General features: G+C 44.3%; 2 protein-coding genes across 4 annotated transcripts in view; one reads left to right on the top strand and one right to left on the bottom strand.

Annotated features, from left to right (window-relative positions):
* Window positions 1–1,457, bottom strand: part of LOC120982280 (dol-P-Glc:Glc(2)Man(9)GlcNAc(2)-PP-Dol alpha-1,2-glucosyltransferase-like) — a 32,302-nt gene extending 30,845 nt beyond the window's left edge. Inside the window, exon 1 of one of the 2 annotated variants that reach the window (XM_040412323.1) lies at window positions 1,411–1,457. In XM_040412323.1, the coding sequence (XP_040268257.1) occupies window positions 1,411–1,457 (47 nt within the window). Of the gene's footprint in view, window positions 1–1,208; window positions 1,325–1,410 lie in introns of those variants that run through there. The other variant, XM_040412331.1, reaches the window with a different exon arrangement.
* On the top strand, window positions 1,208–22,057 carry TPRKB (TP53RK binding protein). 2 transcript variants are annotated; one of them, XM_040412345.1, is made up of 6 exons: window positions 1,208–1,353; window positions 3,684–3,842; window positions 10,003–10,125; window positions 12,056–12,232; window positions 20,747–20,867; window positions 21,291–22,057. In XM_040412345.1, the coding sequence occupies exons 2-5, from the start codon at window positions 3,702–3,704 to the stop codon at window positions 20,822–20,824; spliced, it is 519 nt and encodes a 172-aa protein (XP_040268279.1). In that variant the 5' UTR covers window positions 1,208–1,353; window positions 3,684–3,701; the 3' UTR covers window positions 20,825–20,867; window positions 21,291–22,057. The 2 variants fall into 2 exon arrangements, with proteins under 2 accessions (XP_040268279.1, XP_040268288.1); XM_040412354.1 differs by lacking the exon at window positions 1,208–1,353 and adding an exon at window positions 1,417–1,537.
* Window positions 22,058–22,132: the final 75 nt, after the last annotated feature.

The following is a 22,132-nucleotide window of genomic DNA, read 5'->3' as shown; positions in this document are numbered from 1 at the left end:
GGGATATTAGCTCAACTGTGGGCATTACAAGGGGGTATTTTTTGCACTGTCACATTATAAGGAGAATTATTTCTACTGGGGGAGGGGGGGGATTATGGTGGGCTTTATTACTCCCCCATAGTATGACCCCCTAGTAGCAGCACCATCCTTTCTCTGCTCTGCTATCCCTCTGCCCCTTCTCCAAATCCTTATTATGAAATCTTTCTCCCCCGGCCAAAGTGTTGAAGTGGTGTCCGAGATCGCCAAGGGCCAAGCCCAGTAATTGTAAGTTTTCATGTGAAATATGTTTGTTATACACATATAGCATACACTGTGCCACACAATATACCTCTACACTGTGCCACACAATATACAGTATACCACTACACTGTGCCCCACAATATACAGTATACCTCTACTGTGCCCCACAATATACAGTATACCTCTACTGTGCCCCACAATATACAGTATACCTCTACACTGTGCCACACAATGTACAGTATACCTCTACACTGTGCCACACAATGTACAGTATACCTCTACACTGTGCCACACAATGTACAGTATACCACTACACTGTGTAGTCTGTTCTATTACCACCATTGTTTTGTGGCAGCGCACAGAAAACAATCTGGAAGTGCCCCTCCCGAGACCAGGCTCTGGATCCGCCACTGGCGCCAGATGTGTCCTTTTACCATTTAGCGACTGCACAGCACAGAGGATCCCCAGGAGCAGCCTGAGGAAGCGGTGGCCACCATCTTGCAGCCCATGGATGCTGAGGATGGCAGGTGAGTATACTCACTTCACTGACAATAGGGGGCAGTATACAGTCATTACTGCATATGGCATTTAGACTAATCACATTGCTATGTGATGCTGGTGTTCCACATGGTTAGCCCCAGCACACAAAGTGCATTGTGAGAAAAGCAGCCCAAATATGTGGCACTAATAATTCTCCTGCAAGCCAACCCAAGTATTGCCATACAGACAGCAGCCCGCGTCTGTCAGGATCGGCCAGAACTCGGGTCACAGCCGTTTAACCCATCCGACGCCATGGTCAATGGCATAGGTCCACCCAAGGGGTTTTCTGCCCATTACACCTCACTTCCAGGCATTGCTCGGGCGGGAGATACGTCAGACCAGGCAGTCACGTGACTACCGGAGCCGCGGCCCCTTCATGTAATAGAGGCGCTGTGTGCAGCGGCGGAACTATAGGAGACACAACTCACCCACACAAAGCCGTCACCGGACACGGCCGGAAGTGTGCACCAGTCACACAGCGCCGGGCGGAAACCTGAACCCACGATAAAAGTGCCCCTGCTAACGGTCTACCCCTCCTGCACAGTTCCGGAGCACTGAGAGCGTGGATGAAAGGTGGGGGCACCGTATGACACCACGGGTGACAGGGCCGCTGCCTTCTAGTTTTAGTACCTCTCCGTCACGCTGTCATATGGCGTCAGATTCTCAGTCATGGACATCACTGAGCGCTTCTGGCCGCGATTACTGATGACAACCAATCAGATTCCAGCTGTTATTTTTCTGGGGCAGGTTATAAAGTGTAAGAATTGTTCTGATTGGTTGTTATGGTAACCTGTTGTTTGCAGTAGTATTTGTGCATAAAGCCCAGTGGCTATGTTAGTGCTGAGGTTCCAGTATGTGGCCCCGGTAGAGTTTATGAAGTGGGAATCCATTGCTTCTTCCTTGTTCTGCACAGGAATACCACAGGACATCAGTCATACTAGATTGGAAGGACCTTTCCATCCATCTGGCCAAGGAAAAAATATATATAATTAAAATGTATGGAAATGGCCATTTCCGTATCTGTAATAGACGATAAAGGGGTTGTTGAGTTATTTCTTTAACTCTGTAAAGGTATTAAAATATACTGTTTCAAACCCAGTCTGCTCCATCCTGCCTGCCGTGCTTTGTTTTCTTGACTGCAGTGGTGACTTGCCATATGTTGCACCAGACTGCTGCAGCCAATCACTGGCCTCAGAGGGCTTGTGCCAGTTACCACTGAGGCCAGTGATTGGCTGCAGTGGTCATGTATGGTTTACAGGCATGTCATGGCTGCAGTGGCGGGGAGCAACAGTGGAGTTAGAAAGCTTACCACTCAGACTCTGACTGTTCTCTCTTTCTGCACTCCGACATAAAAATTTGTCCAAAAACAATATATTTCTTTAACAGTCATATACACAACTTTAAGGCCCCTTGCAGACGAGCGTGTGCGGATTAGGTCCGGATGCGTTGCAGATGTGTTCAGTGAAAACTGCGCGATTTGAAGTCATTCAGTTTTGACTGCGATCGCTTTCAGTTTTTATCTTGTGGGTGCAATGCGATTTAATGCGTTTTGCACGTGCGTGATAAAAAACTGAAGGTATACAAACAACAGCATTTGGCAACCATCCGTGAAAAATGCATTTTGCTTGCGGATGCGATGCGATTTTCACGCAGCTCTATTCACTTCTATGGGGCCAGCATTGCCTGAGAAACACAGAATATAGAACAAGTGCTGCGTAAAAACCAACGCACATGTACACAGCCCCATTGAAGTGAATGGGTCTGGATTCCATGCGGGCACAATGCGTTCGCATCACGCATTGCACCCGCGCAGAATACTCGCTCGTGTGAAAGGGGCCTTAAGGGGTTGTCTGGTTTTCTCATATTAATGACCTATCCTCAGGATAGTGCAACAATATCAGATCGGTGGGGGTCCAACTCCCAGCACTCCGGCGATCGTGCTTGCTTGCCCCCTATTCACATTGCGGCTTAAGCTGCTTCGTCATATTCAAGTGACCCCTTGCGATCTGAGGAAAGGTCATGAATATGAGAAAACCAGACAACCCCTTTAACACCATTAGCAGGACCCTGAACACAGAAACTGTCACATGCTTAAAGATATATTGCAGCCCACTAAAAAAAGCTGGCCCATGGCCTGCAAATAACAAGCTCATACTTACCTCATTGATCCCCCTGCTGCTGTTTCAGCGGGGCCCGTGACACAGCAGGAAATGGCTGGGAACGTCAGGTGGGGAACCAACCAGCGTTTGTTTGTTTTTTAACCATTTGCAGGCCATTCGTCTGTTTTGTATTGGGCTGAAATACCTTTAACATTTTTTAAATGTTTGTGAATTTGTCCTTCGAATAGTGCTGCTTCAGTCCCATCCTCCGTCATGGATGATACATTTATATAATTAAAGGGCTTGGACATGGCCACATGCGCCAATGACTGGCTTTCTAATTTCTAAACTTTTCTAAGTTCCCTTGAAAGTAAATATGCAACAAATTCTGCATTTAATAAATCAGTGATACAATATTCATAATATGTCATTTATTTATTTTATGTTGAGACTAGCGTTGGAATCAGTACATTTCTTCCACCTCCATAGCCTGGAACGGGGAATGATTTTTTATTTATTTTTTATGTTAAAAATTTTTAATACCTCTGCCTAATCCTAATACCTTTACTGCCTTTATAAAAAAAATCTAGCTTGGACAACCCCTTTTATGATGTTCAGGGGGGTAGCTAAAGGTTCATGGCCTGGACCCTGGTGCGAAAATTCAGCTGGGCCGCTCCTACTCACCATTTTATTAAAATGCCTCACAGTAGTCATGTTCCAAGCAGAAATTTAGCACTGCATGTTGAGATTGAGATGTTTGATCTGTAGGTATACCTTAAATGTCCTTTTAATATGTATCCGCAGGGGACTGACCAGGCAGAAATGGATGGAACATATACTCTTGAACTATTTCCTCAATGTAAAGTCACAATGCTTCTGTTTAAAAATGTGAAGAATGCATCTGCGCTAAGAAAAAAGGCAATGGATGGATCTATAGAGGGGGCTTTGCTGAACCCTGCAGTGGTAAGCATCTTTTCCAATGTCTTATGTATTTCTTTTTTTCGTTTGTAGCTATCAACGTAATTATTTTCATTTCACAAGTCTTCTACAAGTAGACAATATAGATCTCCCTGTATCTTGTGCCCCTACATAACACTTCAGCACCCACAGGAGCTTTCTTTATGCATTTCATTCTTTGACGGTGATGGACAAAGATTCGTGCATAAAGTCTAGTGCTTGCTTATTAGCTTTACTGTATAGATTGGAGCAGAATAATTCATCGCATTATCATTACAGGCAAAAGACAAAATAGTACCACTGTACACACAGATAAGGGTCCAGTCGTACTGCATGTATGTGTGTATATATATATATATATATATATATATATATACACTCACCTAAAGAATTATTAGGAACACCTGTTCTATTTCTCATTAATGCAATTATCTAGTCAACCAATCACATGGCAGTTGCTTCAATGCATTTAGGGGGGTGCTCCTGGTCAAGACAATCTCCTGAACTCCAAACTGAATGTCAGAATGGGAAAGAAAGGTGATTTAAGCAATTTTGAGCGTGGCATGGTTGTTGGTGCCAGACGGGCCGATCTGAGTATTTCACAATCTGCTCAGTTACTGGGATTTTCACGCACAACCATTTCTAGGGTTTACAAAGAATGGTGTGAAAAGGGAAAAACATCCAGTATGCGGCAGTCCTGTGGGCAAAAATGCCTTGTGGATGCTAGAGGTCAGAGGAGAATGGGCCGACTGATTCAAGCTGATAGAAGAGCAACGTTGACTGAAATAACCACTCGTTACAAGCGAGGTATGCAGCAAAGCATTTGTGAAGCCACAACACGCACAACCTTGAGGCGGATGGGCTACAACAGCAGAAGACCCCACCGGGTACCACTCATCTCCACTACAAATAGGAAAAAGAGGCTACAATTTGCACGAGCTCACCAAAATTGGACTGTTGAAGACTGGAAAAATGTTGCCTGGTCTGATGAGTCTCGATTTCTGTTGAGACATTCAAATGGTAGAGTCCGAATTTGGCGTGAACAGAATGAGAACATGTATCCATCCTCTGATGGCTACTTCCAGCAGGATAATGCACCATGTCACAAAGCTCAAATCATTTCAAATTGGGTTCTTGAACATGACAATGAGTTCACTGTACTAAAATGGCCCCACAGTCACCAGATCTCAACCCAATAGAGCATTTTTAGGATGTGGTGGAACAGGAGTTTCGTGCCCTGGATGTGCATCCCTCAAATGTCCATCAACTGCAAGATGCTATCCTATCAATATGGGCCAACATTTCTAAAGAATGCTATCAGCACCTTGTTGAATCAATGCCACGTAGAATTAAGGCAGTTCTGAAGGCAAAAGGGGGTCCAACACCGTATTAGTATGGTGTTCCTAATAATTCTTTAGGTGAGTGTGTGTGTGTGTATATATATATATATATATATATATATACAGGGCTTTTTTTCTCAGAGAAAAGGTGGTGGAACTCACCCCCCCTCCCCTGGCCACGCCCCCTAAAACCGCCCCTTTAGAGAACAGGGATGCAAGTAAAATTTGGGGGGGCTATAAAAGTCCAGCCCAGCAAAGAAACCCCCCAGATGGGGATGGCACTGTTAATGGGGGATCTGGGGATGGCACTGTTATGGGGTGGAGGATCTGTGGATGGCACAAAGCTCGAATCATTTCAAATTGGGTTCTTGAACATGACAATGAGTTCACTGTACTAAAATGGCCCCCACAGTCACCAGATCTCCACAGATCCCCTATCCTATAACAGTGCCATCCACAGACCCACCCCCCACCCCATAACAGTGCCATCATTGCAGAGGATGCGGGACTAGACCAGAAATACTTGAAAGTGTGGATGCCATGGATTTTGTTCAAGGGATCCCAGCGGTTTTCTGATTGGCTAGACCGGTCCAGTTCATCTCCGGTTATATCAGCATGATGATGTTTGCTTTTATGGAAGATACCTAGTAGTCTGTCTTTATCCTTATGTGTTGTGTTTATGTTGTCTATGTTTGTCTCCCCCGTATGTCTTGATTTCATGTTTATGCATAGGCTTCAGGAAACACTTTTTGTTGTGGGTTCTATAAGTGTAAGATCTCCTTGATCAGATTATGTAATCCTACTACTGTCACTATTATTTATGATGTGTTTTCCACATTGTACTGGTCCATGTTGTTACATTTTTTGCCTGAATAAAATGATTGAACAACATAACAGTGCCATCCACAGACACCCCCCCCCATAACAGTGCCATCCACAGACCTCCCCCTTAACAGTGCCATCCACAGACCCCCCTCCCCCCCACCCCATAACAGTGCCATCCACAGGCCCCCCATTGCCGCTCCAGTACAGTTATAAAATGTGTAATTCAATTAATAATGATTCATGCTGCCCCCTCTGTAGTATAACATTCAATATATCCTACTCACAGGGCTACTGTTATATCGTAATGCAGGCCGGCCGGGCAGACGAGCGTCACGTGCCTGCGCCGCCTGCTTCATTCATAAAGTAGGCCGGGCAGGCACGTGACGTCAGTCCTTACACTGGTTATTGCAGGGCTCCTATAACTGGGGGTAGGAGGAGGTAATAACCAATGAGCGCCATCCTCTGCAGTGAGGGAAAACGCTGATTTATGAATTATGAAATTTGTTTCGGCATGCTTGAGTGGGAGAGGTGAGTGGGAACATTTCTCCAAGTGGTGAAGACGGCCGCACGAAGGCCATCTACTGTCTGGAACTGTTGTCCATTTTTGTAAACTTCCCTTGCCATCCATCCCCAAAGGTTCTCAATTGGATTTAGATCAGGGGAACATGCAGGATGGGCCAAAAGAGTGATGTTATTCTCCTGGAAGAAGTCCCTTGTCCTGCGGGCATTGTGTACTGTAGCGTTGTCCTGTTGAAAAACGCAGTCGTTACCACACAGACGAGGGCCCTCAGTCATGAGGAATGCTCTCTGCAACATCTGGACATAGCCAGCGGCCGTATGACGCCCCTGCACTTCCTGAAACTCCATTGTTCCACTGAAGGAAAAAGCAGCCCAGACCATTATGGCGCCCCCTCCACTGTGGCGCGTAGAAAACATCTCAGGTGGGATCCGCTTGTCATGCCAGTAACGTTGGAAACCATCAGGACCATCAAGGTTAAATTTTTTATCATCAGAGAATAAAACTTTCTTCCACCTTTGAATGTCCCATGTTTGGTGCTCTCTTGCAAAGTCCAAACGAGCAGTTCTGTGGCGTTCAGGAGAGGTCTTTGAAGACGTTTTTTGTTTTTAAAGCCCTTCCGTCTCAGATGCCGTCTGATGGTTATGGGGCTGCAGTCAGCACCAGTAAGGGCCTTAATTTGGGTCGAGGATCGTCCAGTGTCTTGACGGACAGCCAATTGGATCCTCCGGCTCAGTGCTGATGAAATTTTTTTGGGTCTTTCACCATAACCCTCAGGATCATTTAAGAAATTCCAAATGACTGTCTTACTGCATCCCACCTCAGCAGCGATGGCGCGCTGTGAGAGACCCTGCTTATGCAGTTCAACAACCCGACCACGTTCAAAAAGGGAGAGTTTTTTTTCCTTTGCCATCACAACGTGTGACTACCTGACAGAAAATGACAATGAATCCACATCTTTGCACAGATTCGGCCTTTTAAAGGCATGTGGCCCTAAACTTTTGATCAGCTGAAAAACAGCCTGTTTCAGTTTATTCGTTGTTTTCATTAAATTGAATGCTCAAAAAATGTTTTGTCTCACTCTCATTTCTTCTTGTTGCATGTTGAAGCTCTACTTGGAACCTTGTTAAGATCCAGCCATGCTAAATATGATTTTTTTTGCCATTTTTCAAGTGGTCTTAAACTTTTGATCAGGACTGTACATTTCCGAGTTCTCCAATCCTGGTTACTGAAGACAAGGGACAGATGCCAGACGTCTCTAGATCGGAAGGTTCCTATTCCAGAACACGTAAAACATCCCTTTTCTGGTGGATGATTCCATCAAAACTCAGGAAGGGAGTAGTTTGGCAAAAGGCACCTTCAATCCTGGTCCAAACAGATGCAAGCGGGACAGGTTGGGGAGCGGAGGTAGCCGACAATTTCTATCAGGGTGTCTGACCAAACGGAATGTCCAGTCAATCGTCAAATTACCAAGAACTTCGTGCGGTATGGGAGACTTTGAAAGCAGCCTCCGAGATCTTGCAAGGTCAACATATAAAGATTCTTTCTGACATCGTGACAACAGTATCATACCTCAAACATCAGGGAGGAACGAAGTCAGGAAAATTAATAAATCTCTCTGAGAAAATATTCTACTGGGCAGAAAAAACTGTGAACTCCATTACAGCGGGACATCTAAAAGGGAATCAGTATTATGGGGCGGACTTTCTCAGCAGGAAAAAGCTAGATCAAGGAGAGTGGTTTCTAAATAATGATCTATTTGGAAAGATACAAAACAGATGGGGTTCTCCGTCGATAGACTTGTTTGCCTCAAAGGAAAATGCAAAAACCTAGATGTTCTGTTCACTAAACCCCAGGGACAGGCCCTGGGAAGTAGACACATTCTCCCAAAGCTGGAATTGGGATCTTGCCTATGCCTTTCCTCCGTTCCAATTAATCCTCTGAGTGATTCAAAAAAACCTTCAGGAAGGATCAACACTCATATTAATAACCTTTATTTTGGCCAAAGAGAAGTTGGTTCTCCATGCTAAAGAGACTATCCTTACAAGAACCTTGGATCCTTCCGAACAGGAAGGACATTCTATTTCAGGGTCCTATTGTTCATCCTCATCCAGAACTCTTCAAATTGACTGCATGGATCCTTAGTCTGACATTCTAAGGCATAAAGGTCTTTCGGATAAAGTAATATCTACATTGAAATCTAGCAGAAAGAAAATTACCTATCTGAAGATATGGAAGAAATTCTGCTCTTGGTCAGGGGAGACAGCTCCAAATCACACAAAGCCAAAAATCCAGAAAATCTTGGAGTTTCTTCAACAAAGTCCAGACTTGGGCCTTAGACCCTCCACCTTGGAAGTACAGATATTGACACTTAGCGTCTTTTTTTTATACAGATCTGACAGGCCATAGATAGATAAAAAGGTTTATCAGGGCATCCTCTAGATTAAGACATTTCATTAGGGCCCGTGTCCCATATTGGGACCTAAATGTTGTCCTTATGGGTCTTACAAAAAGTCAGTTTGAACTACTAAAAGACAGTTCAGTCAAGTCCCTTTCTTACAAGACCGCATTCTTGATAGTCATCTTGTCAGCAAGAAGATTAGGGGAGATCCAGGTCCTCTCAATCCGTGAACCTTACCTCACAGTCTTACATGACAGAATAGTTCTAAAACTAGACCCGGGATTTCTACCCAAGGTTGTGACAGATTTCCATAGGGACCAGGAGCTAATTCTTCTTTCCTTCTGCAATAACCCCAAAAATCCTAGAGAAGAAGAGTTCCATTCACTAGATATAAGAAGAACAGTCCTCAGATACCGAGAGGTTACCAAGAAATTTAGACCAGTTGATAATCTCTTAGTCCAGTTTGCAGGGAAGAACAGAGGTAAAACGGTTTGCTAGATGGATTAGACAGACTATTTATAACTGTTATAAAGTCCAAGGTCAGGATTGTCCTGTAAATGTTAGAGCCCATTCCACTAGGGATATGTCTTCCCCTTATGCAGAAAAAGCAGGTGTATCATTGGAACAGATCTGCAAAGCTGTGACCTGATCCAATAGGAACACTTTTGTCAAACATCATATATAGTGGAAGATATATCGACTCTTATCATGATAGGGTATGAAGAAATACAAAAAAATCATAATAAACTTAATATGTCTCTGGGGCACTGGTGGTGGGAGGGGGCAATTTAGCCTTTCTCTGTTTCCTGCCCCTACAGAGGTCAGGGGTCAATCTCCATTGTATGCCGTCATAGTGGATTCATGGAAACCAAATTACCGGTGAGACCAATTCTGTTGTGTGTGTGTGTTTTTTTTATTTTATAAAACTAAAATGAAATACATGAGAGATCCCCTTTAGAGTGTATGTCAGAGAAGCCAGGCAAACTCAGATTTTCCAGCAAAAGTCTACACCAATTGACTGGTCATGGTGTCTCAGGATGTATTAATGCAATATGTCTTCTTGTGTTTTATCTACCACTCTAGATTCTCGATCCTCTTCAGGTTCTCGTGGCAGTAAATAAAGCAATCCATCTACAGTTACTAGGAAAAATGAAAACTAGAAATCTCAACACAGAGTTTATATTCAATTTGTCCCCAACCAACAATGTAAGTCTACATTTAACCAAAGGGCAAGAAATTCCCAAACTGCTCCCCCTAACAACAGGAGCATTCTCTAGTGAGATATACACAACACTATAAAGAATTCCTTTTGTTTGCTATGATCCATAGTATTTTGCATAAATACCTGAGATATGCCATGAATGTGTATTGTAGGAATAAAGTTGTCAGTGTATGAAAACACAGTTTTTATCCAAAGGCTGAAAAACAGTCAAAAACAATCTGCCCCAGAGTATTATACTGTATAGTAGCGTCAATAATTTTGAATTACCTGGTTACTCATTTGATCTGAATTTAAACCAACAACATTAACAGGTTCCTCATTTTAATTTATTTTTATAACAATCGGATTAATAAACAATAAGATGTGACATTACAAGGTTGCCTGCAGTTTTCCCATTTACCGTTCAGCACAGTGCCAATCTAACATTTTACATGCTGTCATGGGTAATAACCACTCCGTTCTGTCTCTTAGGCCTCATGCATACAACAGTGTGTATTTTGTGGTCCTCAAAATTTGGATCCGCAAAATGTAGATACTGGCTGCAAACGGTCCGCAAAACAGACAAGAATAGGGCAGGTTCTGTAATTTGCTGGACTGAAACATGGATGCAGACAGCACACGGATGACATCTGTCTGCTGTCCACAATTTTTGAAGTCCCATAGAAATGAATAGATTCTCATCCGAACCGCAAAAAAATGCGGATCGGACTTAGATGAAAAATACGGTTGTGTACATGACTCCTTACAGTCGTATTAAAGGGGTTTTCCAGGATTTTACTACTCAGTATCTGGGATTTTACATTCCGTATCTGATCGTGGAGTCTGACACCCAGGACCCCCCGTCTGTCAGCTGTTTGAGAAGGCACCGGCTTCACTTTTAGGGGGCTGAGCACGATACCAAGCACAGCTTCTATACAATGTACGACACTGTGCTTGGTAAGCTGTGAGAAGGCTGCTGCACTCACAGGAGCACCGCTGCCTTCTCAAAACAGCTGATCAGCGGGGGTCCCGGATGTCGGACCCACACCAATCAGATACTGTAAAATAGTAAGATTCCAGAAAAACCCTTTAATTAGATTTCAGTAACATTAGTTTCAGAGTAAGAAATGTTGGGTTGTGATCACATCATGCTGTTGAAACATTTTGCTTATATAATAAATGGAGGCATAGCGCCCCACTGACCAAAAAAAAAGTAAACCACACAGTAAATACAGTATTTTTCGCCCTATAAGACACACCTAAGATTTAGAGGAGGAAACAAAAAATATAAATCTTTTTCATTATTCCACCAATCAGACGCCCATTGTTAATCAGACGTCAGCTTAGAGCCCCAATCAAACCCCCAATGTTAATCAGAACTCAGATCAGACCCAGAATGTTAATAAGATCCTCAGATCAAACGCCCATGTAAATCAGAGCAGACAAAAAAATTAAAATAAATCAACTTTCCTCTCCTGCGCCAAGTGCCGCCACTCCTGAGATCATATGTGGTTTGTTCTACTTGAGCTCTTGGAAGTTAATTGTTTTCCTTGTGGAGATCCAGTTGGTATAGAGAGTTACAGGCAATGCTTCCTGGGAAATGTATGCAAATGAACCTTTCTCCAGAAAAATGCAAACTCTCTAGTGCCCACTATGTGTAGCTACCCTGTAAATCGTTGTCTGACTCTTTGAAGAGCTGTGAAACGTGACTAGGCATGTCCTTGGTTTGGCTGTTATCCCTAGTTATGATTTCATTACTAGTCAATGTTTCCATTGACTTCCAGGGCAGCTACCTATAGGTGGCGCTAGGGAAACCGTTTTCTGCCTTCTGGATGAGAGACAATTTGTCCACTCTGCTTGAGGAAATGAATGTGTATAAACAAGAAATGTCTAAAAAAAAAGAAGCCTAACAAAATGAATTTCTTTTCCGTTTAGATTTCGGAAGCTTTTAAAACATTTGGCCTGTCAGACAGTGCTTCTGGAGTTCTTGTTGTTTTGACTGACGATGGGACTAGAGCTTTGAATTCTCAAGAAATAATCTCTCACGTTGAAGGCCAGCAGGTCCCACTAGCAGATCTGTCACAGTTGACAGACTTCACAAAAGTGAAAAAGGTACCCAAAGCCATGAAATCAATACTGTATGCCAATCTTTTCTTCAAATAATTGCCTTATTGCATCCTACCCAGGGGAAGCAGGGAAAGCGGATGCTTTGGGGCCCTGACCCAGAAGGTGCCCATCCAGGAGGATGCGGACTAAAATATTTTGTCAGGGCCCCCTCAACAGTATTACACAATGAAATTATATATAGTGACAGTATAGTCAATGTAGAAAACGGATGGAACAGCTGCCGGGTCTGGTCTGAGAGAGCGATCTTTACTAGCCACAGGAATGGGGGCGGCAGGAAAGGAAGGGGTTGCGAAAAAATTACTGGGGGGGGGTGGCATTCAAAAATTTGCTGTGGGGCCCAGTCATTTCTAGCTACGCCACTGATCCTACCCCTTATCATAGATTATAGCAAGTTGCCTTGCCAGAAAATTCCAGTGTAGCTCAAAAGAAATCAGACGTATATACTGTACAAACCGGATTCCAAAAAAGTTGGGACACTATACAAATCGTGAATAAAAACTGAATGCAATGATGTGGAGGTGCCAACTTCTAATATTTTATTCAGAATAGAACATAAATCACGGAACAAAAGTTTAAACTGAGAAAATGTACCATTTTAAGGGAAAAATATGTTGAATCAGAATTTCATGGTGTCAACAAATCCCCAAAAAGTTGGGACAAGGCCATTTTCACCACTGTGTGGCATCTCCCCTTCTTACAACACTCAACAGACGTCTGGGGACCGAGGAGACCAGTTTCTCAAGTTTAGAAATAGGAATGCTCTCCCATTCTTGTCTAATACAGGCCTCTAACTGTTCAATCGTCTTGGGCCTTCTTTGTTGCACCTTCCTCTTTATGATGCGCCAAATGTTCTCTATAGGTGAAAGATCTGGACTGCAGACTGGCCATTTCAGTCCCCGGATCCTTCTCCAACGCAGCCATGATGTTGTGATTGATGCAGAATGTGGTCTGGCATTATCTTGCTGAAAAATGCAGGGTCTTCCCTGAAAGAGATGACGTCTGGATGGGAGCATATGTTGTTCTAGAACCTGAGTATATTTTTCTGCATTGATGGTGCCTTTCCAGACATGCAAGCTGCCCATGCCACACGCACTCATGCAACCCCATACCATCAGAGATGCAGGCTTCTGAACTGACCGTTGATAACAACTTGGGTTGTCCTTGTCCTCTTTGGTCCGGATGACATGGCGTCCCAGATATCCAAAAAGAACTTTGAATCGTGACTCGTCTGACCACTGAACAGTCTTCCATTTTGCCACACTCCATTTTAAATGATCCCTGGCCCAGTGAAAACGCCTGAGCTTGTGGATCTTGCTTAGAAATGGCTTCATCTTTGCACTGTAGAGTTTCAGCTGGCAACGGCGGATGGCACGGTGGATTGTGTTCACTGACAATGGTTTCTGGAAGTATTCCTGAGCCCATTCTGTGATTTCCTTTACAGTAGCATTCCTGTTTGTGGTGCAGTGTCGTTTAAGGGCCCGGAGATCACGGGCATCCAGTATGGTTTTATGGCCTTGACCCTTACGCACAGAGATTGTTCCAGATTCTCTGAATCTTCGGATGATGTTATGCACAGTTGATGATGATAGATGCAAAGTCTTTGCAATTTTTCGCTGGGTAACACCTTTCTGATATTGCTCCACTATCTTTCTGCACAACATTGTGGGAATTGGTGATCCTCTACCCATCTTGGCTTCTGAGAGACACTGCCACTCTGAGAAGCTCTTTTTATACCCAATCATGTTGCCAATTGACCTAATTAGTGTTAATTGGTCTTCCAGCTCTTCGTTATGCTCAAATTTACTTTTTCCAGCCTCTTATTGCTACTTGTCCCAACTTTTTGGGGATTTGTTGACACTGTGAAAATTGGAATCAACGTATTTTTCCTTTAAAATGATACATTTACTCGGATTAAACGTTTGATCTGTCATCTACGTTCTATTACAAATAAAATATTGACATTTGCCATCCCCACATCATTGCATTCAGTTTTTATTCACAATTTGTTTAGTGTCCCAAATTTTTGGAACCCGGTTTGTATACCCTTTCGCTGCCAGAGGTTTTGACATGCACAAATAAAACCTAAATTATGATATAAAAAAATCATACTAACTCTCATGCCCATATATTTTCGGAAATTAGACACAGACCCAGCACATTGACACCTTCATGCAATTTTGTGTCAAAATTGAATCATAAAAAATTGCGTAAAAGTTATATGCACCACATCACCTAAAACAAAAATGTTATACATGCAACTTAGGCTACTTTCGCACTCGTGTTTTGGCTTTCTGTTTGTGAGATCCGTCATGGGCTCTCACAAGCGGTCCAAAACGGATCAGTTTTGCCCTAATGCAATCTGAATGGAAAAGGATCCGCTCAGAATGCATCAGTTTGCCTCCGATCAGTCTCTATTCCGCTCTGTAGGCGGACACCAAAACGCTGTCTGCAGCATTTTGCTGTCCGCTTGACGAAACAGCCAAACGGATCCGTCCTGGAACACAATGTAAGTCAATGGGGACGGATCCGTCTCTCATTGACTTTTTCAATAGAGTTCATGACGGATCCGTCTTGGCAATGATACAGATAATACAAACGGATCAGTTTATGACTGATGCATGCAGTTGTATTAGGCCTCATGCACACGACCGTTGTGTGCATCCGTGGCCGTTGTGCCGTTTTCAGTTTTTTTTCGCGGACCCATTGACTTTCAATGGGTCCGTGGAAAAATCGGAAAATGCACCGTTTTGCAGCCGAGACCGTGATCCGTGTATCCTGTCCATCAAAAAAATATGACCTGTCCTATTTTTTTGACGGACAACGGTTCACGGACCCATTCAAGTCAATGGGTCCGTGAAAGAACACGGATGCACACAAGATTGGCATCCGTGTCCGTGATCCGTGGCCGTAGGTTACTTTAATACAGACGGATCCGAAGATCCGTCTGCATAAAAGCTTTTTCAGAGCTGAGTTTTCACGACAGTATATTCTAACACAGAGGCGTTCCCATGGTGATGGGGACGCTTCAGGTTAGAATATACTAAAAGAACTGTGTACATGACTGCCCCCTGCTGCCTGGCAGGTGCTGCCAAGCAGCAGGGGGCAGCCCCTCCCCCCCCCCCTGTAGTTAACACATTGGTGGCCAGTGCGGCCGGCCCCCCTCCCTCCCCTGTAGTTAACTCGTTGGTGGCCAGTGGGCCCTCTCCCCTCCCTCCTAATTAAAATCTCCCCCCCCCTATCATTGGTGGCAGCGGAGAGTACCGATTGGAGTCCCAGTTTAATCGCTGGGGCTCCGATCCGTAACCATGGCAACCAGGATGCTACTGCTGTCCCGGTTGCCATGGTTACTTAGCAATTTGTAGCAGCATTATACTTACCTGTGAGCTGCGATGTCTGCGTCCGGCCGGGAGCTCCTCCTTCTGGTAAGTGACGCATTGCTTAATGACCTGTCACTTACCAGTAGGAGGAGCTCCCGGCCGGACGCAGACATCGCAGCTCGCAGGTAAGTATAATGCTGCTACAAATTGCTAAGTAACCATGGCAACCGGAACAGCAGTAGCGTCCTGGTTGCCATGGTTACCGATCGGAGCCGCAGCGATTAAACTGGGACTCCGATCGGTACTCCGCTGCCACCAATGATATGGGGGGAGATTTTAATTAGGAGGGGAGAGGGCCAACTGGCCACCAATGAGTTAACTACAGGGGAGGGAGGGGGGGCCCACTGGCCACCAACGAGTTAACTACAGGGGAGGGAGGGGGGCCCACTGGCCACCAATGAGTTAACTACAGGGGACGGAGGGGGGACCACTGGCCACCAATGAGTTAACTACGAGGGAGGGGGGGCCACTGGCCACCAACGAGTTAACTACAGGGGAGGGAGGGGGGCCCACTGGCCACCAATGAGTTAACTACAGGGGGGGGGGCGGCCGCACTGGCCACCAATGTGTGAATTACGGGCGGGGCGGGGCGGGGGGGGGGGGGGGGGCTGCACCTGCCAGGCAGCAGGGGGCAGTCATGTACACAGTTCTTTTAGTATATTCTAACATGAAGCGTCCCCATCACCATGGGAACGCCTCTGTGTTAGAATATACTGTCGGATTTGAGTTTCACGATGTAACTCAAATCCGACGGTATATTCTAACATAGAGGCGTTCCCATGGTGATGGGGACGCTTCAAGTTAAAATATACCATCGGATTGGAGAAAACTCCGATCCTATGGTATATTAACTCCTGACTTCACATTGAAAGTCAATGGGGGACGGATCCGTTTGAAATTGCACCATATTGTGTCAATGTCAAACGGATCCGTCCCCATTGACTTGCATTGTAATTCAGGACGGATCCGTTTGGCTCCGCACGGCCAGGCGGACACCAAAACGACTTTTTTTTCATGTCCGTGGATCCTCCAAAAATCAAGGAAGACCCACGGACGAAAAAAACGGTCACGGAAAAACGGAACCCGTTTTTGCGGACCGCAAAAAGATACGGTCGTGTGCATGAGGCCTCATTGTAACGAATCAGTTTTTGCAGATCCATGATGGATCCGCCCAAAACGCGAGTGTGAAAATAGACTTACATGTACATATCTTTATAAAATCACCAGAACTGGAAAGACCAAAAAATTTGGTTTTAAGCTAGAAACTTTAAAAAAGTAACAGCCTATAAAATACGGTGATTACAGTTCTTAAAGTAAGTGAACCACCAAAACCTGTATATTTCCTGGAAACAGGCAACTTGATGATTGCAGCAGTCCTGATGGACTGTTCACAACCATGTCCAACTTCAGGTAACTTTGTGACAAACATGAATTATAAAAAATAAAAAAAATGCATCAAAACAAACATTTGCACCTGAAAGTCACATCCAGAAGTTTACGCAAATAAAAACAAAAACTTTAAAATAATGTATTTAGGTGTGCAGATCTCATATATTCCACAAGTGTATACATCAGCAAGGGCTTGTGCTCTTAAAAACACCAAAACAGAGGACACATGATATTTGAAAGTCATCTAAAAATGCATTAAAAATATATATGATACACTGCGAACAGCTGGCATGTTACCAAAATCTATTTTCTGAGTGTGCACATACCATGTATAAAATTATAACCTAATAATACAACCACCTCCATGCAACTTTTCAGCACGTAGTGGTTATATAAAAAAAATTGGAAGAAAGTTCAAATTTGCAACTAAAATGCGTACTCCAGCAGAGTGTTTGAGGTAAATAATATATAGTCTGCAAAAAAAACTGTAAGATGTCAGGAGGTCATACATACCACACATCTCTACATTTAATGCAGCATGTCTTAAATAAATGCAAAAACCACAGTAATGCACTAACCAGCTTTTGCATGCCAGTATTGGGACTTATACAGATGGGTATAATAAGGGGGCTTCATTGCTCCATTATTATGGACCCAACACCTGAACCTCCTGTAGTTCAACAGAAAATGAGTTAGCGCGCCATACCTCTGGTTCTGATAAACCACAGGAGGTCTGGGTGTTGCATTCATAATATGTGCACAAAAAAGCCCCTGTATCACATGCAACTAAAAAGCAGTTGAACGCTCTCTGAGTAATGGGTGAGGGGAGATTGATATCACGCACAGAAATCCATGTTATCTTCCCCCTGGGAACATGTACAGCTAGACAAGGAGAGAGGAGGCTGTGTTTCTCTTCTTCCCTCCTGCAGCTTTTAATCACATCACACACTGCCCCCCCTCCTCCTCCTCCTCCTCCACGCTGGCTGACACCTCAGAGCAGGCTTCCCCCTTTAGCCAGCAATCAGGAAATAACCCAGGCTGTGCAGCAGCTCCAGACATTCAAGACCAAGATCGCAGTGCCAGATGCACTACATCGGGAAACCTTTAGAAATTGGGTTGGGAGTCAGAGCTGCATAGAGCTGTAACTCCCTATGTATCAGGCCTAGCGCTGCTTAGATTTTAAGATTTAAAACCAGCCCTGGCTGGTATCTCTAGCTGCTATACAGCCTGAGATCCAGCCATCAATATCAAAGATGTATGAGATACATCCTTGGCTACTGAAGTGCCGCTCTGCAAGGATGTATGATATACTTCCTTGGAAGGGAAAGGTTTAAAGAAACTGTCGTCAGAAAATGATCTATTATTTATTTCAAGTTTTTATGTTACACATTTTTGAAAGGATTTTTTGGTGATTTCTCTCTATCAATATCTTGTCACTATATTAAGAAAAAACTTGGTCTTGCATTTTTCACTCTGACCAAGGACTCATAATAGACTGACGTTACCTGCTGTGTACAGATCACTTTTTATTATTCGCCTCATTGTCATCACAGGCAGGCTTACAATAAATGGTGACACTTCTATTAGAAAGATGACCATACACATATGAATGTTGGCTGAACCCACCGATTTTTGCCTGGACTAGCTGATCATCTAATGTGCATTGAGGAGCCCTGCCTGGCCCCTGATGCAAGATGCTGGGGGGAGGCAGAATCAGGCATGTTGGAATTTAACTTGCCTAAGGGTACTTTCACATTAGCAGCAGGGGTGAACAGCCTGTCGGATCCATCCTGCTGCTAGTTCACGTGTGCCCCCGGACTTCCGCTTCGTCCCCATTGACTATGATGGGGGCGGGGGTGGAGTTCCGGCAGCGCACGGCGAGAGGCAGCCGGACTAAAAGTACTGCATGCACTTGCCGGAACAGCCTGCCGGAGTCCCCTGCCGCTAGTGTGAATCTAGCCTTATCTGTTTGCTCTCAAGGTAAATAAGCCACTGCTGTGAGTGTGGGACAGTAGACTTGCAGATGGACTGCAACTGGCAGCATTATAAATCACTATCCTGTATACTGCTGAATATATTGTCAGGGGTTGCTCTTTCAAGCAAGGTGGCGATGACAGATTCTTGCGCAGACTATTAAACACATTTCACACTGAGCATCAGGCTTTTCTTAGTCAGGACAGCAGCCAGCCTCCTGGAGTTGTCTCCAGACATCACTCCCCAGACTGACAGCCTGGGACGAGTTTTATTTCCCCTTAACGATTCCAGATGACTACAGCTGGAGATCCCTCAGGCTAGGGAAAAATACGCCCTGGAATGGGGTGGACTGGGGAGGTCCCACTACCAAACCTACCTTTCCCAGTCCAATAAAATCCAGCCCATGAATTACTAAATTAGGTCACTGTTAAGGGAGCGGGGTACAGTGAAGGTCACTGTTAAGGGATCTGGGTACTGTGGCAGTCACTGTTAAAGGGGCAGTCGCTGGGGAGGTCTCTGTTGAGGGGGCCAGGAATGGTGGAGGTCAATTAAGGGGACTGTAACCTATGGTCCGTGTTAAGAGGCGGGTGCTGTAGAGGTCACTGTTAAGGGGGCGGGCCTGTCTGAGAGTGAGCTGTTCAAAAGGACATCCCTGTGTCCGTCCAGGCCCTGTGCCAGACGGAGGACAGAGAGTCTGCAAGCCGGACTGTCCGGCCTAAAACCGGACCTCTGGCCACCCTATGGGAGGTCACAGTTAAGGGGACAGTCCGCTATTGAGCTCAGTGTTATGGGGCAGATTGCTGTAGAGGCCACTGTTAAGGGGATGGGGTGTTGTGGAAATCACTGTTAAGGAGATGGGGTACTGTAGAAGTCAATAATAAAGGGGTAGCCGCTGTGGAGGTCACTGTTAAAGGGGCGGGCTGCTGTGGAGGTCACTGTTAAGGGGGCGGCATACTGTGGAGGTCACTGTTAAAGGGACGGTCACTGTAGAGATCTCTTTTAAGGGGGCAGGGAATGGTGGCGGTCACAGTTAAGGGGACGGTCAGTGTTAAGGGGCAGTGTGCTGTAGAGGTCACATTTTAAGGGAACAGGGCTCTCTGGAGATCACTGTTGAGGGGCGGGTTATTGTGGAAATCACTGTTAACGAGACGGGGTACTGTGGAGGTCACTGATAAAGGGGCGACCGCTGTGGAGGTCACTGTTAAAGAGGAGGGCGCTGTGGATGTTACTGTTAAGGGGACAGGCCGCTGTGGAGGTCACTGTAAAAGGGGCGGAGAACTGTAGATGTCAGTTATAGTGGATACTGTTGATATCTTTTAACACACACAAACATTAAATGAAATAGATGAAATATACCTGTGTGAAGCCGGGTCCTTCTGCTAGTTGTTAATATAAATTGGTTGTCTTTTATAACACAACTGCTTTAACACTATTTAAATTATATAAAGTATGTTTCCATTTGCATCACAGTTCCATCTCTGCCAAATCAATCATTAAAATTTTTCCAAGAAATTAGCTGTTTTTCTTTACCATGTTAATTATATTGAAAAATGCCAATGTGAAGAGAGCCTTGTTCTTGTTGTAGTTTGCCAGATACAATAATGTTCCAGGAAAAATCGAGGACAAGTCAGCAAAAATGGTAAAGTACAAGGAAAAAGTTTAGCCACTTATAGCAAGTTCATTGTTACCTGGTATGAGGCATTACATTTTTTTTTATATTTTGCTGATTTTTCATTGTCATTTTTCTTTTCATTTTCAGGTGTATAAAATTACAACAGAAGAAGAAAAAATTGGTTCTGTTTTGGATGCCGTCATTTGTAGAATGTCTGTCAAATAAAGAGCCTTTATTGTAATAATTATGCTTATTAGACAGTATGTGAGCCTAAGGCCTCATGCACACGACCGTTGTTGTGTTCCGTGTCCGTTGTTCCGTTTTCCGTGATTTTCTGCGGACGCATTGACTTTCAATGGGCCCGTGGAAAACTCGGATAATGCACAGTTTGTCGTCCGTGATCCGTGTTTCCAGTCCGTCCAAAAAATATGATCTGTCCTATTTTTTTCACGGACAACGGTTCGCGGACCCATTCAAGTCAATGGGTCAGTGAAAAAACACGGAGGCACACAAGATTGTCATCCGCGTCCGTTTTTTTCCTATCATTTGCATGGCAAACTTGACTTAGATTTCTTTTTCACTTTTCATGTCTGGTGATCCTCCAAGAATCAAGGAAGACACACGGAAACGGATCACGGAACAACGGAACCCCGTTTTGCGGACCGTGAAAAAATACTGTCGTGTGCATGAGGCCTAAAGGGGAGGGTTGAAATTTTTTGTAAACAGGCTCGGATCACTATAAAATAAATGATACTGATCCCCTCACCATTCCTATTGCAACACTTCCTCACCGGTCTCTGCATCCTGGTCAGTCACAACACACAGGAAACAACCACTTGGCAAATCGCTGGCCAAAGCAGGACACCACTGCGACCAGTGACTGGCTGAGTGATCCTTTCCTGATTGTCAAAAAGGACCAGAAGGCAGAGAGTGGTGACATAGCTGGAAAGTCTTGGAGCAATAGGGCAGGGATGGCCAACCTGCGGCTCTCCAGCTGTTGTAAAACTACAACTCCCACCATGCCCTGCTGTAGGCTGATAGCGACAGTCAATCTGGGCATGCTGGGAGTTGTAGTTTTGCAACAGCTGGAGAGCCGCAGGTTGGCCATCCTTGCAAAAGGAGATCTGCAAGATGAGTATTGCTTGTTTTATTATTTTGATCTTGAATGTAGCCTGTTTTAACCCCTTCAGCCACAACGATTTTCCATTTTTATGTTTTTGTTATTCACTCCCATCCTTCCCAGAGCCATCTTTTTTTTTTTTTTTTTTCTATTCACATATGCCCTCGCAATTGCACCACAGTTTTATGAGGTTTTTTTTTTGGTTTTTTTTGGGGGGGGGGTTACGACGTTCCCTTTGTGCTAAAACTCACTTGTCAACTTCATTCTACAGGTCAGTACGATTACGGTGATACCATATTTTTATAGTTTTTCTTGTGTTTTAATACTAATAAAAATAAAAACTTAAATTTATATTTCTTTGCATTTCCATATTCTGACCCCCTAATTTCAAATCACCATTTAGGGCTTTCACC

This window comes from Bufo bufo, chromosome 1 (assembly GCF_905171765.1).
Source record: "Bufo bufo chromosome 1, aBufBuf1.1, whole genome shotgun sequence".
In the NCBI taxonomy this organism is placed as follows: Eukaryota; Metazoa; Chordata; class Amphibia; order Anura; family Bufonidae; genus Bufo; species Bufo bufo.
This window is presented reverse-complemented; position numbering and strand designations above follow the sequence as displayed.

Coding starts and splice junctions, on each gene's coding strand:
- TPRKB (XM_040412345.1), top strand. CDS start 3,702: ATGGATGGAACATATACTCTTGAACTATTTCCTCAATGTAAAGTCACA. Junction 10,126..12,055: donor ATTTGTCCCCAACCAACAAT/GTAAGTCTACAT, acceptor TTTTCCGTTTAG/ATTTCGGAAGCTTTTAAAAC. Junction 12,233..20,746: donor ACTTCACAAAAGTGAAAAAG/GTACCCAAAGCC, acceptor TTTCATTTTCAG/GTGTATAAAATTACAACAGA.